Source organism: Panthera tigris, chromosome E1 (assembly GCF_018350195.1).
Source record: "Panthera tigris isolate Pti1 chromosome E1, P.tigris_Pti1_mat1.1, whole genome shotgun sequence".
Lineage (NCBI taxonomy): Eukaryota > Metazoa > Chordata > Mammalia > Carnivora > Felidae > Panthera > Panthera tigris.
Genome location: NC_056673.1, coordinates 43,123,094 through 43,149,819, shown reverse-complemented (window position 1 = coordinate 43,149,819; position 26,726 = coordinate 43,123,094). Strand labels below are relative to the sequence as shown.

Genomic DNA, 26,726 nt, shown 5'->3' with positions numbered 1-26,726 from the left:
CTTCTATTTTGATGGAATTAGCTAAAGACCAAGCTGATTGCTTTTATGCTTTGGCAACACCATGCCGAATTAAGTTTTTTAGTTCCATTTGCTTTTCAGGAAGCAAGAGCCATGTGTTTATAACTGAGTGAGAGAGAACCAGTGGCCTGGTGCATCCCTTCCTTCTCAGTGGGTTGCTGCACAGAAAGGGAGCCTGAGCATCACAAGGCCCTGTACAACTTTTTGCTGTGAGTGCTGTCTCAGGCTGCTTTTCTAAACTCAAGTAAAACTGATGCAGCAGAAAGCCAACTAGTGAACAAAACCTACAAAACAGACCCAGCTCCGGTTTGACATCTGCTCTGAAATGAACCTCTTAAGTCCCTTATTCCCATTAGAAGATTGTTTTAAAACATATTCCCAAGGAGATGAATTTGATTCTTTATCTCTTCAGGTTTCTTTGGCCTTCTATTACTTTAACTGCAGCCTTACAATTTCTGAAGTATGTCTGCAGTGAAGCCAGGCAGAGCACATTAACAGACCCAGCATGCCACGGCTAAGTAATCCAGTAAAAGTATTCTTGTTGTGCAGTGCATGCATTCATAGGACCATTTTAGTTATTGCTATAATTAGTTCCGATTCAAGTATTCCACAGAGAATGAGGTTTCTAGATTGAAAGTGGTTGGATGCAGGTTAGCAGTGGGGATGTAGGATGCAGATGGCAGACAGAGCCTGAAGGAGAGATGGGAAATATTTCTATATGCCTCAATTTGTAGCATTTCTGATTTTTATATGGACATTAAACTTGGTCAAGCTGAAGTGCCATTTGCTTTAAGAGAGGATAATGTACACTAATCCCTATGAATTCTAAAAAATAGACTGAAGCTGGAAGTGGCAGCCTTATCATGCATGACCTGTACATTACAGAATGCCTATACTATAAGGCTTACAGACAGGAAAAGAATAAGCATATTTTGCCTGTAGAGTTTTAGGTACAATTATTTTCAACCTTCACTGATCATATATCTGGATGAGACCCAATAGATCATGTAGTCTTCCCTAAATTGCAAGTATGACAATTTTTATTAATGAGTCAGCAGAATATTTACTATGGGCCAGGGACTATGCTAGGAATTAGGAGTGGTAACATAAATAGTACAACAGTATTCCCCTCCCTCAGGGAATTCGTAGTATAGTGGAGGAGACAGAAGTCTAAACAGTTTTTCAAAACAATGTGGTAAATGGCATTTGGCATTTATCTGAACTCCCCTGGGAGCTCAGAGGGGGCACTCGTGATGGCTAGGGCAGGGTTCTGAAAGGTTGGGGAAGGTGTCAGAGAGAACATGTTTCTTGGGCTGACGTGAATGACAAGGATGCCAGAGAATCTCTAGGCCAAGAGGGTGTGTGGTGTGGGTGGTAGTCTAGGCAGCTTGGTTCTCATGTGCAAAGATTTGGTAGTGTCAAAAGGTACATTGCATTTAGGGAAGTCAGATGTTCCCTAAGGCTTGAGCTTCAGAGGGAGCTAGCAGGAGTTGACATTGAATAAGAAGCGAGGTCATGAAAGGATGTGACATGAAATTTCGTGATGTGCGCTTCCTTATGTATATAGTGGCAGAACATATATGCAGTTTTGGATTTTAAAGAGAAGAGTGGCATTTGGGTTTGTCATTTTCTGGAAAAAGTACAAAAGATGGACTGTTAACTGTAGAGAATATTTTTGGGGAGACTATAAAGAGAGGTATGAATTAAGGCAGTGAGAATGGAGAAGAGGGAACTTATCTGGGGGACATAAAGGAGTAGAATTGCAGTATTGACAGGGGATAAAGGAGCAGAAAAGTAGAGGAAAAATGCCAGATGTATGGCATGGAAAACTGACGGGATGGTGATGCCATTAGTTGGGGGAAAAGATATAGTTTTGAGGGAGTTTAGATATGAACATATTATGGAGATTAAGATTTTTATGGGATGTTCAGGTGGGAATATCTACTTGTGAATTGCAAGTGTATTTCTGGATTTGAAATGAGATGTCTATGCTAGAGATGTGGATTTGGGAGTTAATCAGCCTATTAACTTGAAGCCGTGGGAATACATGCCACCCAGTGACAGTTCATTGAATAAGAGGAAAGGAGGGCACTTCTGGTCCTGAAAATATGGCAGACCAGAAAACATAAGAACTCACCCCCTGCAAACTCATACAAATCTAATATACATGCAGCGACTCTCACTAAAGCAGAGCCACACTCAGAAAGTAGTGGGTATTTCCAGGGGTCAGAAATGAAAAAGGAGCAGAAAGCTTCCTTCACTATCTCTCAATTATGATTCCCTCAAAATTACCATAATGGTAAAAGAGTAAGCTGAGGTGGTGCCCACCTGATGGAATGCGGTGGAGGTTTTGTGCTTTCAATAACCTAGAGGATTGGGTTGTAACACATGTGGTCAAGAGATGAAGCTTTTGTCCCTAGTGGAGTAGGACTTTAAAACTCAAACCCATTTGGGATCCCTGAATGGATGTATGCACTTCAAGTGGTGGATTAGGGAAAAAATGCCCACTGGCACAGAAGGAAGGCCTGTAAACTGTTTTACCTGGGTTTTGAGGTAGAAAGAAAAAGTCTCATGTAGGGATTTTTAAATAAAAATTTGTATCAATATGGGTTTGGGGTTCAAAAAAATTTTATTTTATTTTATTTTATTTTATTTTATTTTATTTTATTTTATTTTATTTTTTTTTTTTGTTAATTGTTAACAGCTTTATTGAGATATAATCCACATTACCATACAACGAATCCATTTAAAGTGTCCAATTCAATGGCTTTTTAGTATTCACAGTTGTGCAACCATCACCACTATCAATTTTAGAACATTTTCATTACCCCAAAAAGAAGCCCCATACTCCTTAGTTGTCACCTCCAAATCCCCCCATCCCTTCGCCCAAGGCAATCGGTAATCTACTTTCTGTTTCTAATACATTTGTCTATTTTGGATATTTTATATAAATAGAATCATATAAAACGTGGTCCTTTGTGACTGGCTTCTTTTACCTAGCATAATGTTTTCAAGGTTCATCCACATTGTAGCAGGTGCCAGTACCTTTGTCCTTTTTATTGCAAATAGCATTCCAATGCATGAATAGGCCACATTTTGTTTATCCATTCACCACTTCATGGACTTTTGGGTTGTTTCCAGTTTTTGGCTTTCATAACAATGCTGTGAAAATTCAGTACATAAAATCCGGTACGCGTGAACATAAGAAATCTGTATTTTAATCTGATCTTGCTGAACTTGAGAACCACTGCTCTAGGCCTCATCCCCCATCTCTCTTCTAGATCTTTCCTTAACTCTCCCATCTTCCAACATCAAGTGCCCTCCTTCCAGTGGTTTCCTTCTTTCATCCCCTGAACAAACATTCATATAGCACTTACTGTGTGCCCGGTTTAGGTTAGGGTGGGCTGGTGGCTAAAGGAGCAGAGAGTATTGGTCATTCCCAACTTCCTGAAGAGCAGGCTTGGGACTCCTGGACAGTCACTTAGTGAGAAGCCCCTCCAGCACCCCAGCTCTGTCCATCCACCCCTATCCCTTTCACAGCTCCTCAGATAAGTCAAGCAGACCTACAGGCCCAGTGACTGTGGAGTGTCACACACACAGGCTAATCTACTGGCAGAAGTGACTGTGTATATTTCCTTAACCTCTGCTGCCTCAGTGTTCTCAGCTGGTAAAGTGGGTGTGCTAGTGCTGACCGGCAGGAATGCCTGGGTCATCACGGATTCGTGTGCAGATTCTGACTACTGCTCCGGACCCTCAACCCCACTTTTCCACTGAAAGTAGGTCACTGGGTCGACTTCAAACCCCTCCCGTTCCTACGTCCTGCCTTGTCACCTACTCCTAGTCCTTGAGCCCCCCCCCCCCCCCCCCCCCCCGCCTCTCCCCAGCCTTCCTTCCCCGGAGCACACTGCCACCTCCTCCCCTCTCCCTACCGCAGCCCCCTCCAGTACTGCCCTGTTCCCCGCCACTGCGCCAGAAGGCTCCAGGCTCTCCTCCCCCCTCTCACCAGGAGTGAAGCCCTGCCTGGGCGCCTGAGGCCTTGAGCTACCTTCAGAAACCTTTGAAAACGCAAGGTCTTTTGGAGCCACCGGGTCCAATCCAGACCATGCCCGCGCGGAATGCTTCTCAGCCTGGGGGAGGGGGTGGGGGGGTGGCTTGTGTACCTCCACTCCCCGGTGTTTCGGGAGCCCCTGCTCGATGCCCCGAAGCCCGCCCCGAATGTGAGGGTGTCCCGTTCTCTCTGCCAGGTGTGAAAGCAGCCCGCGGGCCGCCCGCCGCCCGCCGGGGACGGCGTCTCCATCAACCCGCTCCGCTACCTGGGGGCCTTCGCTCTCGCCCCGAGCCCCTCGGTTTCGGTCTGTCCCCTTCTTCGACCCCTCTCGGGTAACGCTCCTTTTCCTTCCAGGCACTCCCGGGCCTCAAAAAAATTTTAAATCACATTGAGGTATAATTTACAGATTGTAAATTTCAGTCTTTTAAAGTTAAAGGTTTGATGAGTTTTTACAGATGTGTATAGTTATGTAATCTCCAAAATAATCAAGATACAGTATGTTTGATGTACCTCAAAACTTCATAGGAATTTCAAAAAAAAAGAACCGTCGAAAGGAAAAGTCATTGGACACAAAAAAACTAGGATTATACTCCACAGACCTTTGAATAATGAAACAATCTGGGAGAAACAATAAATAAGACTTTTTGGAAAGACTAAATTCATAAGATTATTGAAAATATAGAGAAAAATATGATACTTTGAGAAAAGAGCAGATAGATTGGAAGAGAAAAAAATAACTTCTAGAGATGAAAAATAGAAAAGAATAGAAAACTCAGTAGATGGGTTAAATAACAGATTATCCATAGCTGAAGACAAAATTAGTGAATTGGAAGATATTTTTTGAGAAAATAATCCAGAAAACAGTTTAGAGAAATTATATACATTATATATGTATATACATATGTAATATATATAACATATAAAATATATACATGTATAATGTTTAATAAATAATACTACAAAATTATGTAACATATATAATAATAAAATATATAATGCATATTATATATTTCATTTCCCTAATCAGAGAAACTCTATGTAATTTATATATGTATACATATATATGTACATATACACATATAACTATGACTGATTTAGGAAATATAAAAATAAGTTAATAAAAAATACTCAATAAACAGTGCTAAAATAGGAGGGATATTACAATTAAAGTGTTCTTAGGTTCTTATATTGTTCAGGAGGAGAATAGAACTGTTGCTTAATTTTACATTTTATTAAGCCAAATATGAATATTAAATAATATGAATATTAAAAAGAAAATGTAATCTGATTTCTGCTTGTGGTAATGATAGACATTCTTGTGCTAGAAAGCAATCTTCTGCTCAGCTCATTAGAAAAACTTGTTTAATAGGGGCACCTGGGTGGCTCAGTCATTTAAGAAAAATGATTAAATATTTAAAAAGCTGTTTGAAGGCCTTTGAGATCTATCAAGGTAGCAAGGAATTGTGGTATATATATTATATATATATAATATAATAAAAATTATATGTAATTATATGTAATATATATATGTATATATATAATCATATATATTACATACACACATATATAAATAACATCCTTGAAAATTGCACTCACCAGTTAGGAAAAAATAAAAAGCAGAACTGCCAGATGCTGGGAGTGTATCTAGTATAACCACTTTGGAGAGAAATTTGGCAGTGTTATATTAATGCAGAGATCTTCAACCTTGTATATACCTAAGAGTAGCGGCTCTCACAATGTGATCTGGGACCTTTGGTCGCCCCTGAGATCCTTTAGGGGTTTTGGAAGGTCAAAGCTTTTTAATAAAGTATGTATGTATGTATGTATGTATGTATGTATGTATTTATTTATTGTACACGTGTGCAAGTGGGGGAGGAGCAGAGGGAGAGGGAGAGAGAAAATCTTAAGCAGGTTCCACACCTTGCAAGCATGGAGCGTAGGGCTCAAACTCACAACCCAAGAGCTGTAGTCTCTTCAGACTGAGACAGCCAGGTGCCCTGCATTGTTAATATTTAAGTTTCAACTTCTGATATGACAAATATTTATAGATATAATCCACATGAACAAAAGTTCCTTGGGTCCTCAGTGACTTTTAAGAGTGTAAAGCTGTCCTGATTACAAAAAGTTTGAAAATCTTTATGAAGGTCTCATGTGCACCAAGAAAGAGGAATGCTTACTGCAGTGTTATTTACAGTTGTAAAAAGCTGGGAACAGCCTAAATGTCTACTAGTAGGAGAAAAGATAAATTGTTTTAGGTGTCTAAAAATAATGTTGAAAATTTGAATGAAAAGAACAAGTTGTAGAAGGATAAACTTGTAGAAATACGTACAGCTTATACTATAAAGTTTTTTTTTTTTTTTAGACTTTAATACCTGCTGCCATCACACGTGCACAGCCTTCCACATTATCAACATAGCCCACAGAATGGTACATTTGGTACAGTTGAACTTACATTGATACATCGTAATCACTCAAAGTCCATAGTTTACATTAAGGCTCACTCTTGGTGTTGTACATTTTATGGATTTGGACAAATGTATAATGACATTTATCCCCCATTATAGTATCATACAGAGTATTTTTTTAAAGTTTATTTTTGAGAGAAGTGGGGGGAGGGGCAGAGAGAGATGGGGAGAGAGAGAATCCCAAGCAGGCTCTGTGCTGCCAGCGCAAAGCCCTACTCAGGGCTCGATGTCACAAACTGTGAGATCACGACCTGAGCCGAAATCAAGAGTCAGATGCTCAACCGATTGAGCCACCCAGATGCCCCCAAATTATTTTAAAATTATAAAAGAGTCCGTGAGAAAACCCTTGGAATCCAACATTGAAAGTTTGGTCAGAAAAACCAAATAGAGATTCTTAGAAAGAGAGGTCAGGGAATAATAAAAACCAGGAAAACCCAGCCCCAAGTACTATAAGGTGAGGGACAGCATCATAATCAGATGCTGCTGAATGGTGAGGTAATGTCAGGGCTAGATATAGGAGAGGAAAGGCATGTGATTAAAATGGATCATGATTAGAAATTTGGGGAGCAGTAAGGCTGGAGAACAGGGCATTAGCTTGTTGAGGGTGCAGGTTAGATGGTTATTAATGGTCTAGAGAGTGTGGGTAAGGGAGATTAGTAGGGGGTGAGTAGAAGGACTGAAATCTCCATGGGGTAGAGGAACATGTGGGAGGGCAGTAAGCAATCAGGTGAGGTGGAGGGAGAAGGCGTAATGCAATTTGGAATATTTCATATAGGAGCAGTTCCCAGTGCCCACAGACTCCTGGTTTGGCACTGGGAGTTTGTTGTTACGAAGGGAGAGGCCACCATGTTTGGGAAATCAAGGAACTGTGGTTTCTCTGTTAATCTAGGGACAGCATGGGCTAGTGGTTTAAAGTGAGCCCAGTGGTCATGCTGCCTGAGTTTCCCTCTCAGTTCTGCTACTTAGTTGCTTGCTGTGTGATCTTGGCCAAGAGTCAGTAAGAGTGTCTAAGCTTCCATTTTCTCACCTGTAAAATGGGGTTAATTGTAGCACATGTCTCATGGGATCAGTGGGAGGATTAAACAAGATAATTCATGAAAGCACTTGCACAGTATTTAGCACATAGAAGGTGCTAAAAAATACCAGGTAGTTCTTTTCCAATTTTTAAGCTTCCACATAATTGTTGAAGTTGCCCATAATAACATAAGAGATGGGAGAAAAAATGTGAATTGGGTGCCACAGTCATCAATGACTTTTGGGTCATGGTTTTGAAACAGATGTTTGAAATTGACAAGGAAATGGAGAAGCTGGTAATAAATAAGGAGGCATGAACTTCAGGGGAAGAGGGTTTTGTAGATAAAAGCACTAGAAGAACAGTCTGAAGATAGCAATAAGGGGCTAAGAAAATACAGACTTCTCATTGTCTCCTACCATAGAGATATAAATTCTGGTGAGGGAGAAAGAGAGTGAGGGATTGACAGTGAGAGAGATTGGGACATGGGTGCAAATATGAGAGTACATACAAAGTTGTAAATACAGAATTGATGAGGATGAGTCCAAAACAGCCTGGGTGAGTGGAAAGGCTAGCGTTTGGAGTCTTGTCTGCAGAGAACATAATGTGTAACCTGGATGGCATTAGGGAAGTACTTGAGAGGTCATGACAGTTGTTTTCGTGCTTACCGATAAATACTAGTGACTTTCAAACTCATGCATTTATTGAGATTACAATGTCAGAAATGGTGCTCAGGGGCAGAGAGAGGTGTATAACTATATAATGCCATGTGAGGAGGACGGGGAACTAATTTATTAATTGAAGTTGGGAAAGCTTCACTGAGGAGGTGGCATGTTTTTTTTTTTTAGCAGAGTCAGTTCTTTTTTTAACATTAATTTATTTTTGAGAGACAGAGAGAGACAGAACACAAGCAGGGGAGGGGTAGAGAGAGGGAGACAACCGAATCTGAAGCAGGCTCCAGGTTCTGAACTGTCAGCACAGAGCCAGACGCGGGGCTCAAACTCACTAACTGCGAGATCATGACTTGAGCCGAAGTCAGAAGCTTAACTGACTGAGCCACCCTGGCACCCCTGAGGAGATGGCATTTAAAAAAAATTTTTTTTAACGTTTATTTATTTTTGAGACAGAGAGAGACAGAGCATGAATGGGGGAGGGTCAGAGAGAGGGAGACACAGAATCTGAAACAGGCTGCGGGCTCTGAGCTGTCAGCACAGGGGCCCGATGCGGGGCTCGAACGCACGGACCGCGAGATCGTGACCTGAGCCGAAGTCGGCGCTCAACCGACTGAGCCACCCAGGCGCCCTGGAGATGGCATTTTAAACTGGGTTTTGACAGATGATAAAGAGATACGCACAAGAAAATATGTCATGAAGGACAAGGTAAACTAAAGAATCTGACCAAGAGAGAATAGTGAAAGTCAGAACATTTACTCATTTATTTTTTTAAAGTTTTATTTATTTATTTTGAGGGGTGCCTGGGTGGCTCAGTCGGTTAAACGTCCGACTTTGGCTCATGCCATGATCTCGTGGTTTGTCAGTTCAAGCCCTGCGTTGGGCTCTGTGCTGACAGCTCAAGAGCCTGGAGCCTGTTTCAGATTCTGTGTCTCCCTCTCTCTCTGCTCCTCCCCCACTTGTGCTCTGTCTCTCTCTTCTATCAAAAATAAATAAATCTAAAAAAAAGAAATTAAAGTTTTATTTATTTTGAGAGAGAGAGAATCTGTGAATGGGGGAGGGGCAGAGAGAGAGGGAGAGAGAGAATCTTAAGGAGGCTCTGCACTGTCAGCATAGAGCCTGATGCAGGACTTGAACCCACATGAACCCATGTGAGATCATGACTTGAGCTGAAATCCGACTCTTAACTGACAGCCATGCAGACACCCCAAAATCAGAATATTTAAAATTAGGGGCACCTGGGTGGCTCAGTCAGTTAAGCATCTGACTTCAGCTCAAGCCATGATTTTGCAGTTTGTGAATTTGAGCCCTGTGTGGGCCTTTGTGCTGACAGCTCAGAGCCTGGAGCCTACTTGGGATTCTGTGCCTCCCTCTCTCTCTCTGTCCCTCCCCTGCTTGTGCTCTGTCTCTCTCTCTCTCTCTCTCCAAAATAAACATTAGAAAAAAAATTTGAGGGGCGCCTGGGTGGCGCAGTCGGTTAAGCGTCCGACTTCAGCCAGGTCACGATCTCGCGGTCCGTGAGTTCGAGCCCCGCGTCAGGCTCTGGGCTGATGGCTCGGAGCCTGGAGCCTGTTTCCTATTCTGTGTCTCCCTCTCTCTCTGCCCCTCCCCCGTTCATGCTCTGTCTCTCTCTGTCCCAAAAATAAATAAAAAATGTTGAAAAAAAAAAAAATTAAAAAAAAAAAAAAAGAAAAAAAATTTGAAAAAAAAAAGAATATTTAAAAGTAGAACATAATCATTGACAAATTTTTAAAAAATTTTATCTAAGCTTTTAAAAACTAGTGATAAAATGATTACTTTGATAAAAAATTGATATGCGACAAGACAAATATGAGCTTGGAATTCTCTATAGATCCTTTTTTGGCCTTTACTGAACGCCAGTTTAACAAAGCTGCCTTTAAAATCGTATACCAGGAACTTCCTTTTCAAGAGACATGTGGGCATCTTGCCCGTCTCCCATGTGACTTAGACTACTCTGTTACTACTACTTAGCAATTACTTTTGTTCCAGATTGTGCATATGTTTAAGATGAGTAACTAAAAATTCTAGACCACTAATGCATTGGCTTTGAAAATAATTTCCCCCTATTTTCAGAACCAAGCCTGCTTTCAGTGTACAATCTGGATTGGAACTTAGATGAGTTTGGGATAAGCAGATAATCAATCACAGCCAGATAATAGACATCAGTGATATTGCTTTGCAAGGTATATGCTCTGATTTATGTCGGTGGATTGTTGTTTATGATACCTTTAAAATATTTGTGATGGAATAAGGCTTTTATAACCAAGCAGCAAAGACAAAGGCATTGCTTTATTTATTTATTTATTTATTTATTTATTTATTTATTTATACAACCCATTTATCCGTATACTGATTAAATTTGAATGTTTGGTGTGGCCATCAGTAACTATACTTTATATAATTTATATAAATGAATGGTTCTTACACGATGAGCATACTAACCACTTGGCAATACAGACTTTAGTTGTTGGTTCCAAAACTCATTTTCAGTTTGTCATTTAAAATTTGCTTTTAGGGGGCACTTGGGTGGCTCAATCGGTTAAGAGTCCAGCTCTTGGTTTCAGCTCAGGTCACGATCTCACAGTTCGTGGATGCTAGCCCTATGCAGTGTGCTGACAGTGCAGAGCCTGCTTGGGATTCTCTCTCTCTCTCTCTCTCTCTCTCTCTCTCTCTGCCCCTCCCCAACTTGGTGTCTCTCTCTCAAAATAAATTAAAAAACATTAAAAACATGAAAAAAACAAAAAAAAACCCCACTTGCTTTAAAAAATAAATAAAACTTGCATTATCCAGTCTAAACCTGGAGGGTTAAAAGTATTATTTTACTTGCAGTCTACTAATTTTCAAGAATGAGAGAGACATTTTCAAGTATCTCCAAACATGTTTCTTCCATTTAGCTGCTTTGATGGGCATGCCAAGTCAATGTGGAAATAAATATTTCTACTAAAAAACTTAACCAGTAGTGGTGCTTGCAGCAACTTATTCCTGTCCTCCAACTTTATTTTCCCTTTTTAGCTCTCGTCCATGTTGGTGCCTGATTTCACATCACTCGTACTTCCATTGTCTGCGAATGCCCTCTTTTCCCGATACCGAACTTGCTGTTGTCTCTTCTTCTGCACCTCTTTGTCATCCCTATCCTGTGGCAGGGCCTACCAGTCTGTACTCTGGATCACATCGCCTCCACCTTCCAGGAACCTCACACTGTTAATCATTTCTGTTTTCTTTTTATTTGTTTACTTTTAAAGTGTTCTGCTGTTTGACTGAATCAGTTGAATTTGAGAACATTTGAAAACCTACCAGATCAGTCAGTGATACTTTTGCCATCTATGATGGATAACATATAGGATCTAAATAAAGTATTGCTTCTTTTTTCTCAGGCATCGCCATCTTTCTCTCAGATTCTCCCCATCAATTTTTAATCATGCTTAAGTACATCCAATTAAAAACAAACAAACAAACCCTCACTCGATCCCTCATTTCCCTCTGTGCCCCTGCCTTATCAGTCATCTTTCTTTTACAACACATTCACCTTAAAGACTTGAAAAAGTTGTCTATTCCGGCAGTGTCCATTTCCTGACCTTCTTCTTGCCAGCCTGCTCCTACTTCTTGTCATCTCTTCTCTGTTCCTTTATGGGTTGCCTTCCTCCATGCAGTTATTAAGTGCTGGGATATATTGAGGCGCTCTTCTAGACTTCTTTTCTTCCTACTCTACACGGTCTTTAGCCCTACTGGAACAGCAACTGACTGTTCTGTAGAGAAAAAAATCCAGGACTGTTGCCAGAATAAGGAAAGTGGATACCAGAAGCAGATATTGGGAAAGCAAAAAATAATCAAGAGAACAAAACAAAAACCAAATTAGAAGTCTATCATAATGGGTACGCTATTATTTATACTCTATTGTCAAACTTATCATTCCTGTTCTTTCTCAGCCATCCTATACCCAACCGTTTTGTGACCATGTCCCACCATTTATTACTTCTGTGCTTTTGAACTGATGCACATTTGGAATTTTTGTTTTTCCCCCCAAATCTGCTAAATGAAATCCTACCCACTACCTTAGACTCAGAAGCTATCTTTCTAGAAACCCTACATTAAACTTTTCCTTGTATGTTTTCTCATTACTGTTTACTTCTTTGCTAGGGCACTTACATATTCTAATTTGTAGTATAGTTATTATAGTCCAGTTCTCTGCTAGTGTGTAAACTTAAGGTCTGTGAGGACAAGGCTATACCTTGTTTGTCTTTTTATCCCTCATAGGATCTAATATGTGGCCAAGTTCATGATAAGTGCTAAGTAATTTTTTGTTGGTTTGATGATCATTGTCTATTCCTAGTAAGTCATAAGCAGGCATATTGAAACTTCAAAGCATTAAAAAATGACAATTAAAGAAGGAAAAGATGAAGTTTTATTTTTTATGCTCAGGTATTTAAATAATTAAGTCAATCAGAAATAGCCATAGATTTTAGACTCCCAAGAGCTATGATGTTATAACAAGAGCCCCTTATGTTTCCTATTGTTACATAGAGAAGATATCCTAATACTAAATATTGTGAGTTTTTCCCCAGTCTGGTTTTATCTCTAATAAGTGACCTGCCCTTTGGTTGTTTGTGTTGGTCAGACATGATCCTCATGTCCTAAACAGATGCAAACAATTTTGGAATAACCTCTTGAAACAACCAAGTTCTTGGAAAATAGAATCGCCACTGTGATAATTTGGAAAGAATACTGATGACCTTCAGCTTCAAAACAATGCAATTGCAGCATCTTTCATGTATTATTTATGAGAACACGCATTCTATAAGTCACATGGGGAGGGGAATGGCCCATGTTTATACACTAGAGGCAGTTGCACTTTCCCAAGGATGGGTTGGGAGAACATCATTGCTCATATCTTTTTCTAAACACTGTGTAGGTCTGAGGTGAATGTGACCTTAGTTTTTCCTTCTCCAAGACAGTTCTGCTTATAGGATTCTAGAATAATAATTTCAGCGAAAGTGACTTTTAATCTGAATGTAAGACCCTGACAAACATTGGTGCTTCACATTGGGCTTACTCAGCATTGCATCACACAGAAAACTGTTTCTCTGACAATAGCAATGGGGAAGGAATTGATAGAGATAGATGTCAGGGATACTTTGAAGGGTAAGTAAAATGGCCTCTGTTAGTAGTCCCTCAACTCTTTGTGTTGAGTATTTCAATTTCCACACAGCCGTGGATTTTTTCTTTAGACCTCTCCTGTCTAGGTCGTCTGTCTAGAAATACAGGATTGTAATTTTTGAATCACCTAGCTCCTACAATCTTTAAGCTTATTTCCTATAAACATTATACCTTCTGCCAAGAGCAGAGTAAGGCCATAATATATCATATTTAAAGAACAGAATACCATAAGATCAATTATATTCTGGTTAGTTAAAATGATGTCTAGGAAAGGCAGCTTTTCATCCTCAATTTATTGTAATGTTTTTTGTCTTAAGGATAACTGAAGCTTATCACTGTCTTTGCTGCCTACATCTTTTTTTTTTTTTTTTTTTTAATTTATTTATTTTTGAGACAGAGAGAGCATGAACAGGGGAGGGTCAGAGAAAGAGGGAGACACAGAATCTGAAACAGGCTCCAGGCTCTGACCTGTCAGCACAGACCCCGACGCGGGGCTTGAACACACTGACCGTGAGATCATGACCTGAGCCGAAGTCGGATGCTTAACCGACTGAGCCACCCAGGGGCCCCTTTTTTTTCTTTATCAACATGCGTTTCTGTGATGATTGAGCCTGAAACAGACTTAAACAGAAATGATTCTTCCTATTTCAAAATTATGCTTTTAAAGGTGTAGAGTACTTTGAGAAATGTATTGCACAAAAATACAGATGTGCAAAAATAACACTTTAGGACACAATTGTTTTTCAGAGAGAATCTTTGCTTTACTAAATTACCCTGACTTCATTTAAAAAGAGGCCTCCTAGTGTTCTCTGCTCAAATAATTACTTGCTAGAAAGCCTGGCTAGAAGAGGATTTTTAGGTTATTCTTTACCAATAGGGTTACCAGGTAAAATACACAATGCCCAGTTAAATTTACATTTAGGATAAGCAACAAATAATTTTTTAGTATAATATGTCCCAAATATTACATGGACATATTTATACTAAACAAAGTATTATTTGTTTTTCTGAAATTCAAATTTAAGTGGGTGTCTTGTATTTTTACTTGCTAAGTTTTGCAAACTTACCAGGGTAGAAGAACATCTTGAAGTATTGATTAAACATTTTTTCACAAAATTTCAACTCGTAAACAATTGTTCTTTGGGTAACATTTCTCTTTTTTGCATTTAAGTTGATCTGCGTTAGATAATACCTGCAAAAGTTCTTTGTGAACTGAAAATATAGTCTGTATGTTTTAAGAACACAGCAGCATTCAAGAGTCTAACAGGGCGTGACAACAAACTAACAACAATCCGCACCTCCCAGCAAAAACAGAAATCCCAGGGTGTTGCTTCACCTTCGAATTCTTTCCTCCAAGTCTTGCTGTGATTAATGCAACACGGTTGAAACTGGTTAAACAATTATTCAAATTTGTCTAATACAAGGAAATACTCAAAACGACTACAGGGAGGCTGTCCAGCTCCCACATTTCCAGATGAGAAGTGAAAAATCAGTATTTTGAAATCTCTAGCTAAGTAACATTCCTTCGGCCAGTTTTTGAAATCATTGATAGATTTTTTTTTTCACTTTTTAATTTTTCAACACAGATACAGTCTACTGTCTTTTGGACCACTCGCTTTGTAAACCGTGCAATTGATATTAAAGAAAACAGTAGTACACTGTAATAATGTTGTGTGATGACACATGGCAACTACACTCACCAATCCCTGTTGCACACCTGCAACAGTATGACATTGTATGTCAACTTCAATTAAAAAAAATTGGGGGACGCCTTCATGGCTCAGTCGGTTAAATATCTGACTCTTGATCTCAGCTCAGGGTTGTGAGTTTAAGCCCTGCATTGGGCTCCATGCTGGGTGTGGAGGCTGCTTAAAAAAATTGGAAGAAAAAAAAAGCGTTAGCAGAAAGCAAGCTCCATTCCTGCGAAGTGATTGATTAATAAACATACAACTTGAGACCCTAAGATTTGAGAAAATTATAAGGATCCTGTTTAAAGACTATTAAAAAATATAGTCATTTTTTCTGTAGAGAGCAGAGGTACTTTTTTCTAATAATAGGAAAACTAGACTTGAATCAAGGTGGCCTAGATGCATATATTTTGGAAGAGCCTTATAAATCAGTTGAGAACCAGTCGTGATTAAATGGTATTTCACCCAAATAAATGTCAGTATTTGGCAACATGTAGATTCACAAACTCTGGCATGTAAAGGTTTCTGAGAGCTATGAATATAAGACCCAGCGTAGCTTGTCTACAGTTAGGAATTTGCCCCAAGTTATGAACCATTCCCCAACTTTTCTAACACACTTTAGGATTTAGGAAATCCCGGGGCTCAGGTGGAGAGAATCCTCCCTCAGCCCCTCAGGTCGTCAGCTTATAGCCTGAGGCATCGGTTTCATTAGAGCACATCATTATCATAGCTTGCATAGCTACAGATGCAAATGACAGTAATTAATCCATTGTATTTTCAAAGAAATGGTTTAGGAGGAGCCTTGAGCCTTTCACTAAGGCTCAGGACTGAGTGACCACCTTGCGGGCGGTTATGACCTCTGACAGACTTCTCTGAGGTCTCCTTCACGTGCACGTTGGAAACCAAGAAAGATGAAGCACACGGCTAATGAATTTAACAGCCTCATTAGGTAACTCTGCCTACCCTTAATAGTTCACAGAAATGCTCTCGGCATTTTAAAACAGGCATTAATGGAGAAAGCTTTGGGGATTTCAGGCAACTGCTTCAACGCATTTGCCTTTCTGTTTCCCAGATGCCTTCCTACCAACAGCTTAGCTCTTGGGCCAGCTCGTAGCTGCCTGCTTGTCAGGTCCTATCTGTGTTTGGGGCGCTCTACAGGACTGCTGAAGGAGGCAGTCATTTTAAATGGCTCCAAATGAAGTCAGTTATTGCCTATTATTTATTTACTTGATCTTGGAGTCACAAGAAATTATATAAGCCAAGATCTGAGGCTTCTCTGTTCACTTTGGCCTGGGCTTTCATTCTCTGAGTTTAGGTGGAGATGTTTCATTTATTGTGAGCTGAATTTTAAGGTCCTTTCTTGAAGGAGGTCTGTTTATTCTGGATCCACATGGTCCTTGTTCGTTGTGCAAAGCTGCTTCCAGTACAGTCAAATCTCTGTCTGTGGAACATTTTCCATATTGGACCATTCTGAACCCCTCTTTGGGATATCTCAACCCTTGTGGTTGGTACAATGTATATGTGTCTGCAGTATGGTTTTTCTTTCTCATTCTTCTGGGATGCATATTAGATACTGTGTATTAGATAAGCAGGTGCTACATTAATTTAGGCAATACCTAAAAGACCAAAAAGAATTAGATGAGAATGCGTTGTTTAGGAATTAGAAGAAAGAAGAATTTACTCCGTAAATCTCAGGACTTCTCTTTCATTTCCAAATAGCTTCGAGAGAAGGGTGTGTCTTTCTCTGGAATGTTCTGATGAAGGCATCCATATTCTATCAAATGTGCCTTATTTGTGTATTTTCTGCTATTCTTATATTCAGTTAGTATCTGTAAATCAGTACTTCCTAACCTTTTTCATTGTAATGACACACGCAGAAAAATGATATTGGTATTGTACAGTAGAATGAACTGAAGGGGATTTGAGTTGTCTGTATGAAGCCTGGGGAGAAATTCATTGTTTTTTTTAAAAAAAAAATTTCAAATGTTTATTTATTTTTGAGAGAGAGCGAGTACATAGGGGAGGGGCAGAGAGAGAGGGAGACAGAATCCGAAGCAGGCTCCAGACTCTGAGCTGTCAGCACAGAGCCTGATGCAGGGCTTGAACTCAAAAGCCATGAGATCATGACCTGAGCTGAAGTCGGATACTTAACCCACTGAGCCACCCAGGCACCCCCCCCCCTTTTTGTTATTAAATGGTTATGAGAAGAGAAGAACTTACAAAGAACTTACTTATAAATAAAATATTAAAAAAATTAATAACCTTAAACTTGCTTTCATGTCCATAAAGTTTTATTATCAGGTGTTACAGTTGAAATATAATTTCTGATTAAGACTTTTTAAATAATAGTCTCTTCATATTTAAGGTCAAGTTTGACAATAGAACTTCCTGCAATTATATGATGAAAATTTTAAACGGTTAAAAATATTTATAACACTTGAATTATATTGGAAATAACATTTTTCCTTCTGCTTCGAAGTGTAATTAATGTTTATTTCTTTTTTTTTTCTTTTTTAATATATGAAATTTACTGTCAAATTGGTTTCCATACAACACCCAGTGCTCATCCCAAAAGGTGCCCTCCTCAATACCCATCACCCACCCTGCCCTCCCTCCCACCCCCCATCAACCCTCAGTTTGTTCTCAGTTTTTAACAGTCTCTTATGCTTTGGCTCTCTCCCACTCTATTAATGTTTATTTCTTAGGATAATGTGATTTCTGTAAAGCCTTTCCTATCAGATATTTTAACATAATAATAAAGTTACATATTGCAGAATGCACTTGCATTGTTAGGGCAGTCAGTAGCAATGAATGTATCTGATACATATAATGACAAGAAATTTAAGCTGTAAAAAACAGTGTCTGCCAAGAGCCACCATTTAACCTTCTGATACGGGGCTCATGGAGCTGCTGGAGAAGTTTATATAAAAGATTCCTAAAGTGCATTCCTGCCCATGGTATGAAGGCGGTAGGTGGTGGTGAGGCTGACAGGGCTCCTGGCAGGCCCTGGGAAGGAAGCAGCTTGAGTCTTTGTCACCATGCATGCTGGACACATCTGTCCATTGGTACTAATGTGTTCTAAGTGACCACTCTAAAAAGTCAAACACATTCTGCAAAATAGCTTTATTATTATTTTGAAATAATCTAGAGAGCTGGCTCCTAAAAATCAATATCCAGGCAGTGGAATACCCTTTTGGCCAGGCTTAGAGAGTGGCGAAGCAGCAAGTGCCAGGTAACAGTCATTTTGCTTGTCCCCTGCAGGCACTTCTGAGATGTGTCAAACTCTGCTCACACTCCTTCAGTCCTCTGAGGGTCCTCAGGGGAGGCTGTTTATGGATGGAGGTGACTGGCTTGGGGACAAGTTAGTCTAGGACAAGTTGCCCTGCATTTTGAGGGGATTTGTGTCACTCAGCGTATCCATAATCCATTCACTATGTACCAGTATATTTTGGCACCTTGATTAGCAAGCTGTACTGTGGATAATGTTTTAAAAGGATATCTCTGTATCCCGTTCCCTATGCCATGTATATGCCTAACTAGGATGTTCCAAAAACTGGTTGAGCCTAACTATGACCAGGAGGCTGTGATTCTGAACTTACAGCAAAGTTCTGCAGAAAGAGACCTTCCCCAGCTGCCTCACACAAAGCCATAGGTGGTTATGGCTGGGAAATGTCCAACACGGTACCTAACCGTCACCAGCTGAATTGTGAAAGATGGCATTTCTTCAGACAGACAGGCTTCTTTAGGGTGTATCAGCCTGTAGACGCTGTTCCTGTTGGTGGAAGGAGAAGGCAGAGATGGAGAAATATGCTTTGAGGACATGTGTATATACTTCCTGACACTTGAGGTACAAAATTAACTGTTGAAAGGTTGAAACATTTCTGTGCTTCCTTAGACAGCACATATACTAAAAAAAGAAGTTGAAACATTTCTTCTCTTATTCAGGGATAAACTTTCCATCCATGCTTTTTACTCCTTTCCTTTTAACGACTTATAAGACCTCATTTATCTCTTCTCCACCCTATGTTTTGAGCTGTATCTCCTTTTCTGATTTCTTCTTTTCAACCTGTTGGTGTTTTGCTTTGTTTTTATTTTGTTTTTCTTTCATAACAACTCTCTTGTCCTTCCTCTGGCTGCAGTTCAGTTTTCCCGTTCTCTTCTATGAATGTCTCTGAAGTACAATACATTTCAGTTCATTTCCCAAACACTTGAATTTGACTTCTGCTTTAACTGTTGCACTGAACTGATCTCAGTATGGTTCCTGTTGACCTTCATATTGTTAAATGCAATATGCATTTCCCAGCTCTTAGGGCTAGAATTGGTTTCCGGCCCTCTTTCCCAGAATGAATTGCTTAGCACTCCCCCCAAACTCCTCCTACAGACATTTAGGGGCCATCGCAGATTCAGTGGTAGGCCCCCATCTAACAGAGTGGTGAATTAATAATCAGCCATGGGTATTGAGAATTTAGAGGAAATGGCAACATTTTAGAATATCTGACTGTGAAGTGTGTTCTCCTCCCCATCGCCCTAACTGGTGCTTATTTTGCAGGTCAGCTACTTTTCTTGGAAGCGGTATGGCCAGGGGGAGGAAGAACGTCTCTCGGATTTAAGCCTTGAAGAGCAAGAGTTCAAATTGCTAGAGCTGGACTAGCATTTTTTAATTTCCCAGGATGCCAGGTCCTGTGGCTTCCTTGGAAGCTCTGCTCCACTCCCCCACCCTTCCACCCCTCAGAGCTGCGGGAGTCCGGGGCCACCCAGATCTGAGTGCAAGTACTACCTTGCTGTGAGCAGCCCCGGGGGGGGGGGGGGGGGGGAGTGGGGGGGAGTGGTGGCCTTTGCAGGGTGGAGGGAGGCCTGGGCCCCAAGTGATTCTGGGAAAAGGGCCCGCTCTGGTGGTGCGGAGCCCATCTCCAGGGAGCTAATCAAGGTGGCGTAAATAAAGACGCCATAAATAAACGGTGGGACGTTGGCGGGGGAGGGGCGCGCAGTTGCTAAAGGTGCGCGCGCGCATCACGGGGCTGCCATAATGGTTTGGCTCCCGCTCAGGGCCCAGCGCCAGTACCCTACTCGCCTGGGTCGCTGCGCCCCGGAGCCTCCGCGTGTCATGTCCCGGCTGCGCCTGTTGGCCCCACTGCTTCTCTTTATGTGGCAACCGTTGTGGCTGCTGGTCCAGGCAGCTCAGCCTCCGGAGTGGGCCCTGCCCAGCTGACTTCCGACCCCCTGGAGGCGGCTGAGCCCTGGTCTTCTCGCTCCTCTGATCCCCCCCCCGAATCGCCCCAGGCACTTACACCCCCAGCTGAGCCGGGGGGCTTTAATTACCCGGGGTCCTCTGCTCCAGCCCAGATGTTGGCCCCGCCTAAGGAGTTGACCGAGACTTTGGTTCCATTCCTGGACACGGATTCGTTTGGAGAACTACCCCCAGGGCCAGATGAGGATCTGAATGACCAGCTAACCCAGCATCAAAGGCTCCCAGAGGTGGTTCCAGTGCCAGGTTGGGATCAGAATCAGACCATAGCTCCGCCTCCTCATCTCAAAAGTAAGACTAAAACTGTAGGTTTAGATCAGGCCGAAGATCACCAGTCATTTGAAATACTTGTTCCATCTCTGGATAGTCAGAGTTCAAAGCCAACAAAGTTTATTGTTTCACCCCTAAACCTGAAGAAAGATCTAGCTCAGCATCGAAGGCTTGCCAAAGTTGTTGGAACTCCAAACCAATTTGCAAATAAAGAGCACCTACAACAACAGCTGCAGGATGATTATTTAGATTCCAATATGGGTCTCCTGTATCCTGAGGAGAACCTACCTATGGGTTTCCCAGGGGGACCAGATCAACTTCCAAACTTCTCTGAGGAGGCTGAAATTCCTCCACCCTTGCAGAAGACCCCAAATCATCTAGAGTCCCCTGAGGAAGCTGAATCTTTTTTGCCCCAAGGGGAGGCTCAGGCTCAGCATCCAGAGCCCTCTGAAGAGACAGAAACATCTCTACTTGAGCAGGAGGCTCCATCTCAGCGTCCAGAGTCCCTTAAGGATGGAAATTCAGCAAACCCACAAGAAGCCCCAGCTGAGCCTTCAAGTACCCCTGAAGAGGTCGAACCTTCTTCAGTCCAGCAGGAAGCCTCAGCTCACCCTACAGAGGCCCCCGAGGAAGTGGAACCTTCTCCAACCCCCCAGGAGGCCCCTGCTCAGCCTCCAGAGCCATCTAAGGACATCATATCTCAACTGTTAGCACATCATGAAGTAAATGTGCTATCTCCAAGTCAGAGTGAAGCTCAGAAGCCAAGCTTCCCCAATGTCACTGTTAAACCTCTGGATCTTACCATAACTCTAACTCAGCCTGCGGAGCACCCTGAGGAGGCTGGACCTACCCCAGTCCAGCAGGAGGCCCCTGCTCAGCCTGCAGAGCGCCTCGAGGAGGTTGAACCTACCCCAGTCCAGCAGGAGGCCCCAACTCTAGTTCCAGAGTTCCCTATCGAGTATTTAACTCAACTTGCAGTAAGTGATGAGGTGACATCTCTACCTCTAGGTCAGTATCCAGATTATTTAATGTTTCCCAGGGTTATAGGTAAGCCTTTAGATGTGGAATTTACCACAACTCCAGGGCCTGATAAAGGTGTTGAATCTTCTATAGCCCAGCAAGAGGCCCCACCTCAGCCTCTTGAACATACTGAGGAAGCAGAACTTTCTCTAACCCAGCAAGAGACCTCGGGTAAGCCTCCAGAGGAGGTTGAGCCTTCAAGTGAGCAGGAGACCCCAGGTCAGCCTTCCGAGCCTCCTGGGGTGATTGATCCTTCTCTAAGGCAGCAGGAGACCCCAGCTCAGCCTTCAGTGCCTCCTGAGGAAGGTAAGCCTTCTCTAAGCAAACAGGAACCCCCAGCTCAGCTTCCAGACCGTTTTGGAGAAGCTGAACTTTCTCCAACCCAGGAGGAGGCCTTAGCTCAGCTTGCAGAGCTCCTTAATGAGGCAGAATCTTCAACCCAGCAGGAGACTCCAGCTCAGTCTCCAGGGGAGATAGAATCTTCTGCAACCCTGCAAGAGCAACCAGCTCAGCCTCCAGAGCTGCCTTCCAGGGAGGTGGAACCTTCTCCAACCCAGCAGGAGCACCCAGCTCAACCTCTATGGCATCATAAGATGACAGTTTCACCTCCAGGTCACTACCATGATCAACATTTAAACCTGCCCAATGTCAGTGTGAAACCTCCAGATGTGCAGCTTACCATGACTGCAGAACCCACTACAGAGGTGGGACCTTCTCCAGTTCGGCACGAGACTATAGCTCAGCCCTCAGTGCCTCTTAATGTGGAACCTTTTGAAACCCAGCATGAAGCCCCAACTCTGCCTCCACAGTCCCCTGAGGTTGAATCTTTGCCAGTTCAACAGGAGACTCCAACGCAATCTCCAGAATCTACCACACAGGAGAAACTTCCAACACAGCAGGAGACCCCAGTTCAGTATCCAGAATATCCTGGAGAAGTTGAACCTTCTACAACTCAGCAGGAGGCCCTAGCTCAGCAATCACAGGCCCCTGAGGAGGGTGAATCATCCTCAACCCAGGAGGAGGCCCCGACTCAGCTTCCAGAGGCCCAGGAAGAGGGTGAACCTTCCCCTCTCCAGGAGGAGGGCCAGGGTCAGCACCCACAGGCCTCCGAGGGGAGTGAACCACCTACAACCCAGGAGGAGGCCCCAGTTCAGCATCCACAGACCCCTGAGGAGGTTGAACCTTCTTCAACCCAGCAGGAGGCTCCAGCTCAGTATCCTCAGGCATCAGAGGAGGGTGAGCCTTTTCCAACCCAACCAGAGACCCCAACTCAGTATCCAGAGCCCCTTGAGGGGACTGAGCCTTCTCCAGCCCAGTCAGAGGCCACAACTCAGCATCCAAATCCCCGTGGGGAAGTTAAACCTGCAACCTATCAGGAGGCCCCAAGTCAGCATCCACAGACCTCTGAGGAAATTAACCCTTCTGCCACTCAACAGGAAGCCACAGCTCAACATCCAGAGCCTTCTGGTGAGGTTGAACCTTCTCCAACCCAACAGGAGGCCCCAGCTCACTCTCCAGAGCATCAGGTGGTAACAGTTTTTCCTCAAGGTCAGAATCAAGCTCAGCTCCTGCTGTTGCCTAATGTCACTGTTAAACCTGTGGATTCCTCAGTTACCATGACCTCAGAATCCACTAATGAGGTTGAAGCTTCTCCACTCCGAGAAGAGGCCTCAGCTCAGTCTGGAGTGTCCCCTGAGCAGTTGGAACCTTCTCCAATCCAGCAGGAGGTCCCACATCAGCATCCAGCGCCCCCTGAAAATGTGGAATCTTCTCCAGTCCAGCATGAAGTCTCAACTCCACCCGAAGATTTTCCTGAGGAAATTGAACTTTCTCCAAGCCAGCAGGAGAGCTCAGCTCTGCCTCAAGTGCCTGTTGCAAGTATAGAACCTTCTCCAATCCAGCAAGAGGTCCCAGCTCAGCAACCAAAGCCCAATGAGGGGGTCGAGTCTTTTCCAGTTCAGTATGAGCATCCAGCTCAGCCTCCAGGGTCCTCTACAGATGTTGTAGCTCAGTCTCCAGTACAGCATGAGGTGACATTCTCACCTCCAGGTCCAGGTGAAGATCAGCATCCAGTGTTGCCTAATATCACAGGTAAACCTGTGGATCTGAGGATTTTCCTAAGTCCCCAGGCAACTAAGGAGGTTAAACATCTTCCAGTGCAGCAGGATGTCCCTGCTCAATCTCCTATTCCCCCTGAGAAAGTTGAATTTGCTCCAGCTCAGTCCAAGCATCTTTCCCAGTCTCCAGAGTCCCCTGAAGATGAGTCTTCTCCAGGCCAACAAGAGGTCCTAGCTCAGACTCCAGACCCCCCTAAGGCTGTGGACCCTGCTTCAGGCCAACAGGAGGCCCCAGCTCAGTCTGTAGTCCCCCAGCTGGCCCCAGCTCAGCCTTCAGAGCCTCCTGAGAAGGTAGAACCATCTCCAGTTCAGCAGGAAGTCCCAGCTCAGCCTTCAGAGCCCCCTAATGAGGCAGAATCTTCTCCAACCCCGCAGGAGGCCCTGGTTCAGTCTCCTGTCCCCCAGCAGGCCCCAGCTGTATCTCCTGAGCCCCCTAAGGAGGTAGAACCTTCTCCCACACTGCAGGAGGCCCCAGCTCAGCCTTCAGAGCCCCCTAATGAGGCAGAGTCTCCAACCCAGCAGGTGGCCCCAGCTCAGTTTCCAGTCCTCCAGGAGTCCCCAGCTATATCCCCTGAGCCCCCTAAGGAGGTGGAACCTTCTCCCACACCTCAGGAGCCCCCAGCTCAGCCTTCAGAGCCCGGTAATGAGGCAGAATCTTTTCCAACTCAGCAGGGAGCCCCAGTTGTATCCCCTGAGCCCCCTAAGGAGGTAGAACCTTCCACACAGCAGGAGGCCCCACCTCAGCCTTCAGAGCCTCCTGAGAAGGTGGAACCATCTCCAGTCCAGCAGGAAACCCTATCTCTACCTCTCGAGCCACTTAAGGAGATAGAACCTTCTCTAACACAACAGGAGGTACAAGCTCAGCCTTCAGAGGCCCCTGAGAAGGTAGAACCATCTCCAATTCTGCAGCAGTCTCCAACTCAACCTCCGGAGCCCTCTAAGGAGGCAGAAACTCCTCCAGCCCAGCAGGAGGCCCCAGTTCAGCCTCCAGAGCCACCTGAGGAGGTTGTAGCACAACCTCCAGTCCATAATGAGGTGACAGTTCCACCTCTAGGACAAGAGCAAGCTCAGCATCCAAACTTGCCCAATGTTACTGTTCAGCCTGCTGACCTGGAGCTTACTGTAACTCCAGAACCTACTGTGGAGGCTGAGCATTCTACAATCATGCAGCAGACTATAGCTCCTCCAGAGGACCTTGAGGTGACATTTCCACATTCAGAGCACATTCAGCATCCAACCTTAACTAAAGTCACAGTTAAACCTTTGGACCCAGGGCTTACCATAACTCCAGAATCCACTACAGAGACTGAACCTTCTGTAACCATGCAAGAGACCCCAACCCAGCCTCCAGAGCCACCTAAGGAGGTTGTTCAGTATCCGTCCCAACAGGAAGTGACAGTTCCTACTCCAAGTAAGGATCAAGGTCAGCAACCAACATTGCCCAGTGTCACAGCTCATCGTGTGGACTTGGGGCTTACCATAACTCCAGAACCTACTACAGAGGCTGAACATTCTACACCCGTGAAGGAGACTACAGCTCCTCCTCCAAAGGACCTTGAGGTGACACTTGCACATCCAGAGCAGGTTCAGAGTCAGCATCCAAACCTGACTGAAGTCACAGTTCCACCTATGGACCTGGAACTTACTGTAACTGCAGGATCCAGTGTGGAGACTGAACCTTCTCCAACCATGCGAGACACCCCAACTCAGCCTCCAGAGCCACCTAAGGAGGTTGTAGTTCAATATCCATTCCAGCAGGAAGTGACAGTTCCAACTCCAAGTAAGGATCAAGGTCAGCATCCAGCATCACCCATCATCCCATTTCGTCATGTGGAGCTTACTATAACTCCAGAACCTATTACAGAGGCTGAACATTCGACAACCCTGAAGAAGACTACAACTCCTCCCCCAAAGGACCCTGAGGTGACACTTGCACATCCAAAACAGGTTCAGAGTCAACATCGAAACCTGACTGAAGTCACGGTTCCACCTATGGACCTAGAAATTCCTGTAAGTCAGCAACCAGAGTCATTTGAGACAGGTTTTCCTCCAACAACTGAACATCCTGTGGTGCATTTTGTAAACTATACCTCAGAAAAGGCATACACAACTTTAACTTGGCAACCAGAACAGAATGCCACCACAAACCTCAAAATATGTGAGCGCTGTACCTGCAAAGAGGAGACACTGTCGTGTGTTGGTCTCAGCCCACAGCAGAGGCTCCGCAGAGTGCCCGTGCTGGAGCCCGACACCTACAACGGCACCTTCACCATCTTGTAAGAATCGCCTTTACTTGTTTGTTCTCTGCCTCCTGCTTGACATGGCAGTCTCTTCCTCAATGTCGTCCTGGGCCTTCCTCATCTCCCCAACCACGTTGACTGACTTTCTGTTTTTACCTTTTCTTTGTCAACTATCCCTTATCTTCATTTTCCTTTTTACTACTGTTCGCCCTTCTGCAATCTTTTACTTGTAATTGTCCTTATTCTTTTTCCTTATCCAATTTTTAGCCCCATTATTTCATTCCTTAACCTCTACTCTCCCATTTTTGCTCCATCCTCTATAATAGGATACAACAGAGTAGTGAAGAGTAGAGATTCTGGAACTAGATTGCCTGCGTTTGGGCCGAGGTCTGTCATCTATTAGCTTTGTGACTCAGTTTCCTTTTCTGTGAAATGGAAATTATGATAGTTACCATCTCATGGGATTATGGTGAGATCTAGATGAGGTAATACATATGAAGCACTTGGATCAGTGCCTGGCAAAATATGAGTGTTAGCTGTTATTATTTTGATTCCCCAGACCTCATCTTTGACGCCCGGCCTTCCACATACAGTACTCAGTTTGGGCCCAACCCAAGAGTAAGTACTATGGGCGCCACACTAGGATGAAATCGTCTTCAGAACATGAAATGACAGGTGGGAAGAAAGGAAATGGTCATAAAAAGGGAGGTGGCATGTAATTAAGTACTAAAAGAGGTACCATGGGTGTTGGAATTCA

The 26,726-nt window shown here is 43.2% G+C and overlaps 2 protein-coding genes and 1 long non-coding RNA gene across 6 annotated transcripts in view; 2 read left to right on the top strand and 1 right to left on the bottom strand.

The window, feature by feature from the left end:
* The window catches only part of LOC122233789 (leucine-rich repeat-containing protein 37A2-like), a 209,532-nt gene that overhangs the window by 87,236 nt on the left and 95,570 nt on the right, over positions 1-26,726 (top strand). The gene's annotated exons all lie outside the window — the stretch shown is intronic.
* LOC122233793 overlaps positions 1-26,726 on the bottom strand; it is a 52,920-nt gene that overhangs the window by 12,243 nt on the left and 13,951 nt on the right. Inside the window, exon 5 of one of the 3 annotated variants that reach the window (XR_006211522.1) lies at positions 17,715-18,849. The exons of the other annotated variants lie outside the window; for them this stretch is intronic. This is a non-coding gene — a long non-coding RNA (uncharacterized LOC122233793). Of the gene's footprint in view, positions 1-17,714; positions 18,850-26,726 lie in introns of those variants that run through there. 3 annotated transcript variants of the gene reach the window in all.
* Positions 1-26,726, top strand: part of LOC122233787 (RAD52 motif-containing protein 1-like) — a 137,004-nt gene that overhangs the window by 99,454 nt on the left and 10,824 nt on the right. The window contains exon 10 of one of the 2 annotated variants that reach the window (XM_042967913.1): positions 19,627-22,805. The exons of the other annotated variant lie outside the window; for it this stretch is intronic. Coding sequence (XP_042823847.1) covers positions 19,627-19,694 — 68 coding nt within the window. The 3' untranslated portion in view covers positions 19,695-22,805. Of the gene's footprint in view, positions 1-19,626; positions 22,806-26,726 lie in introns of those variants that run through there. 2 annotated transcript variants of the gene reach the window in all.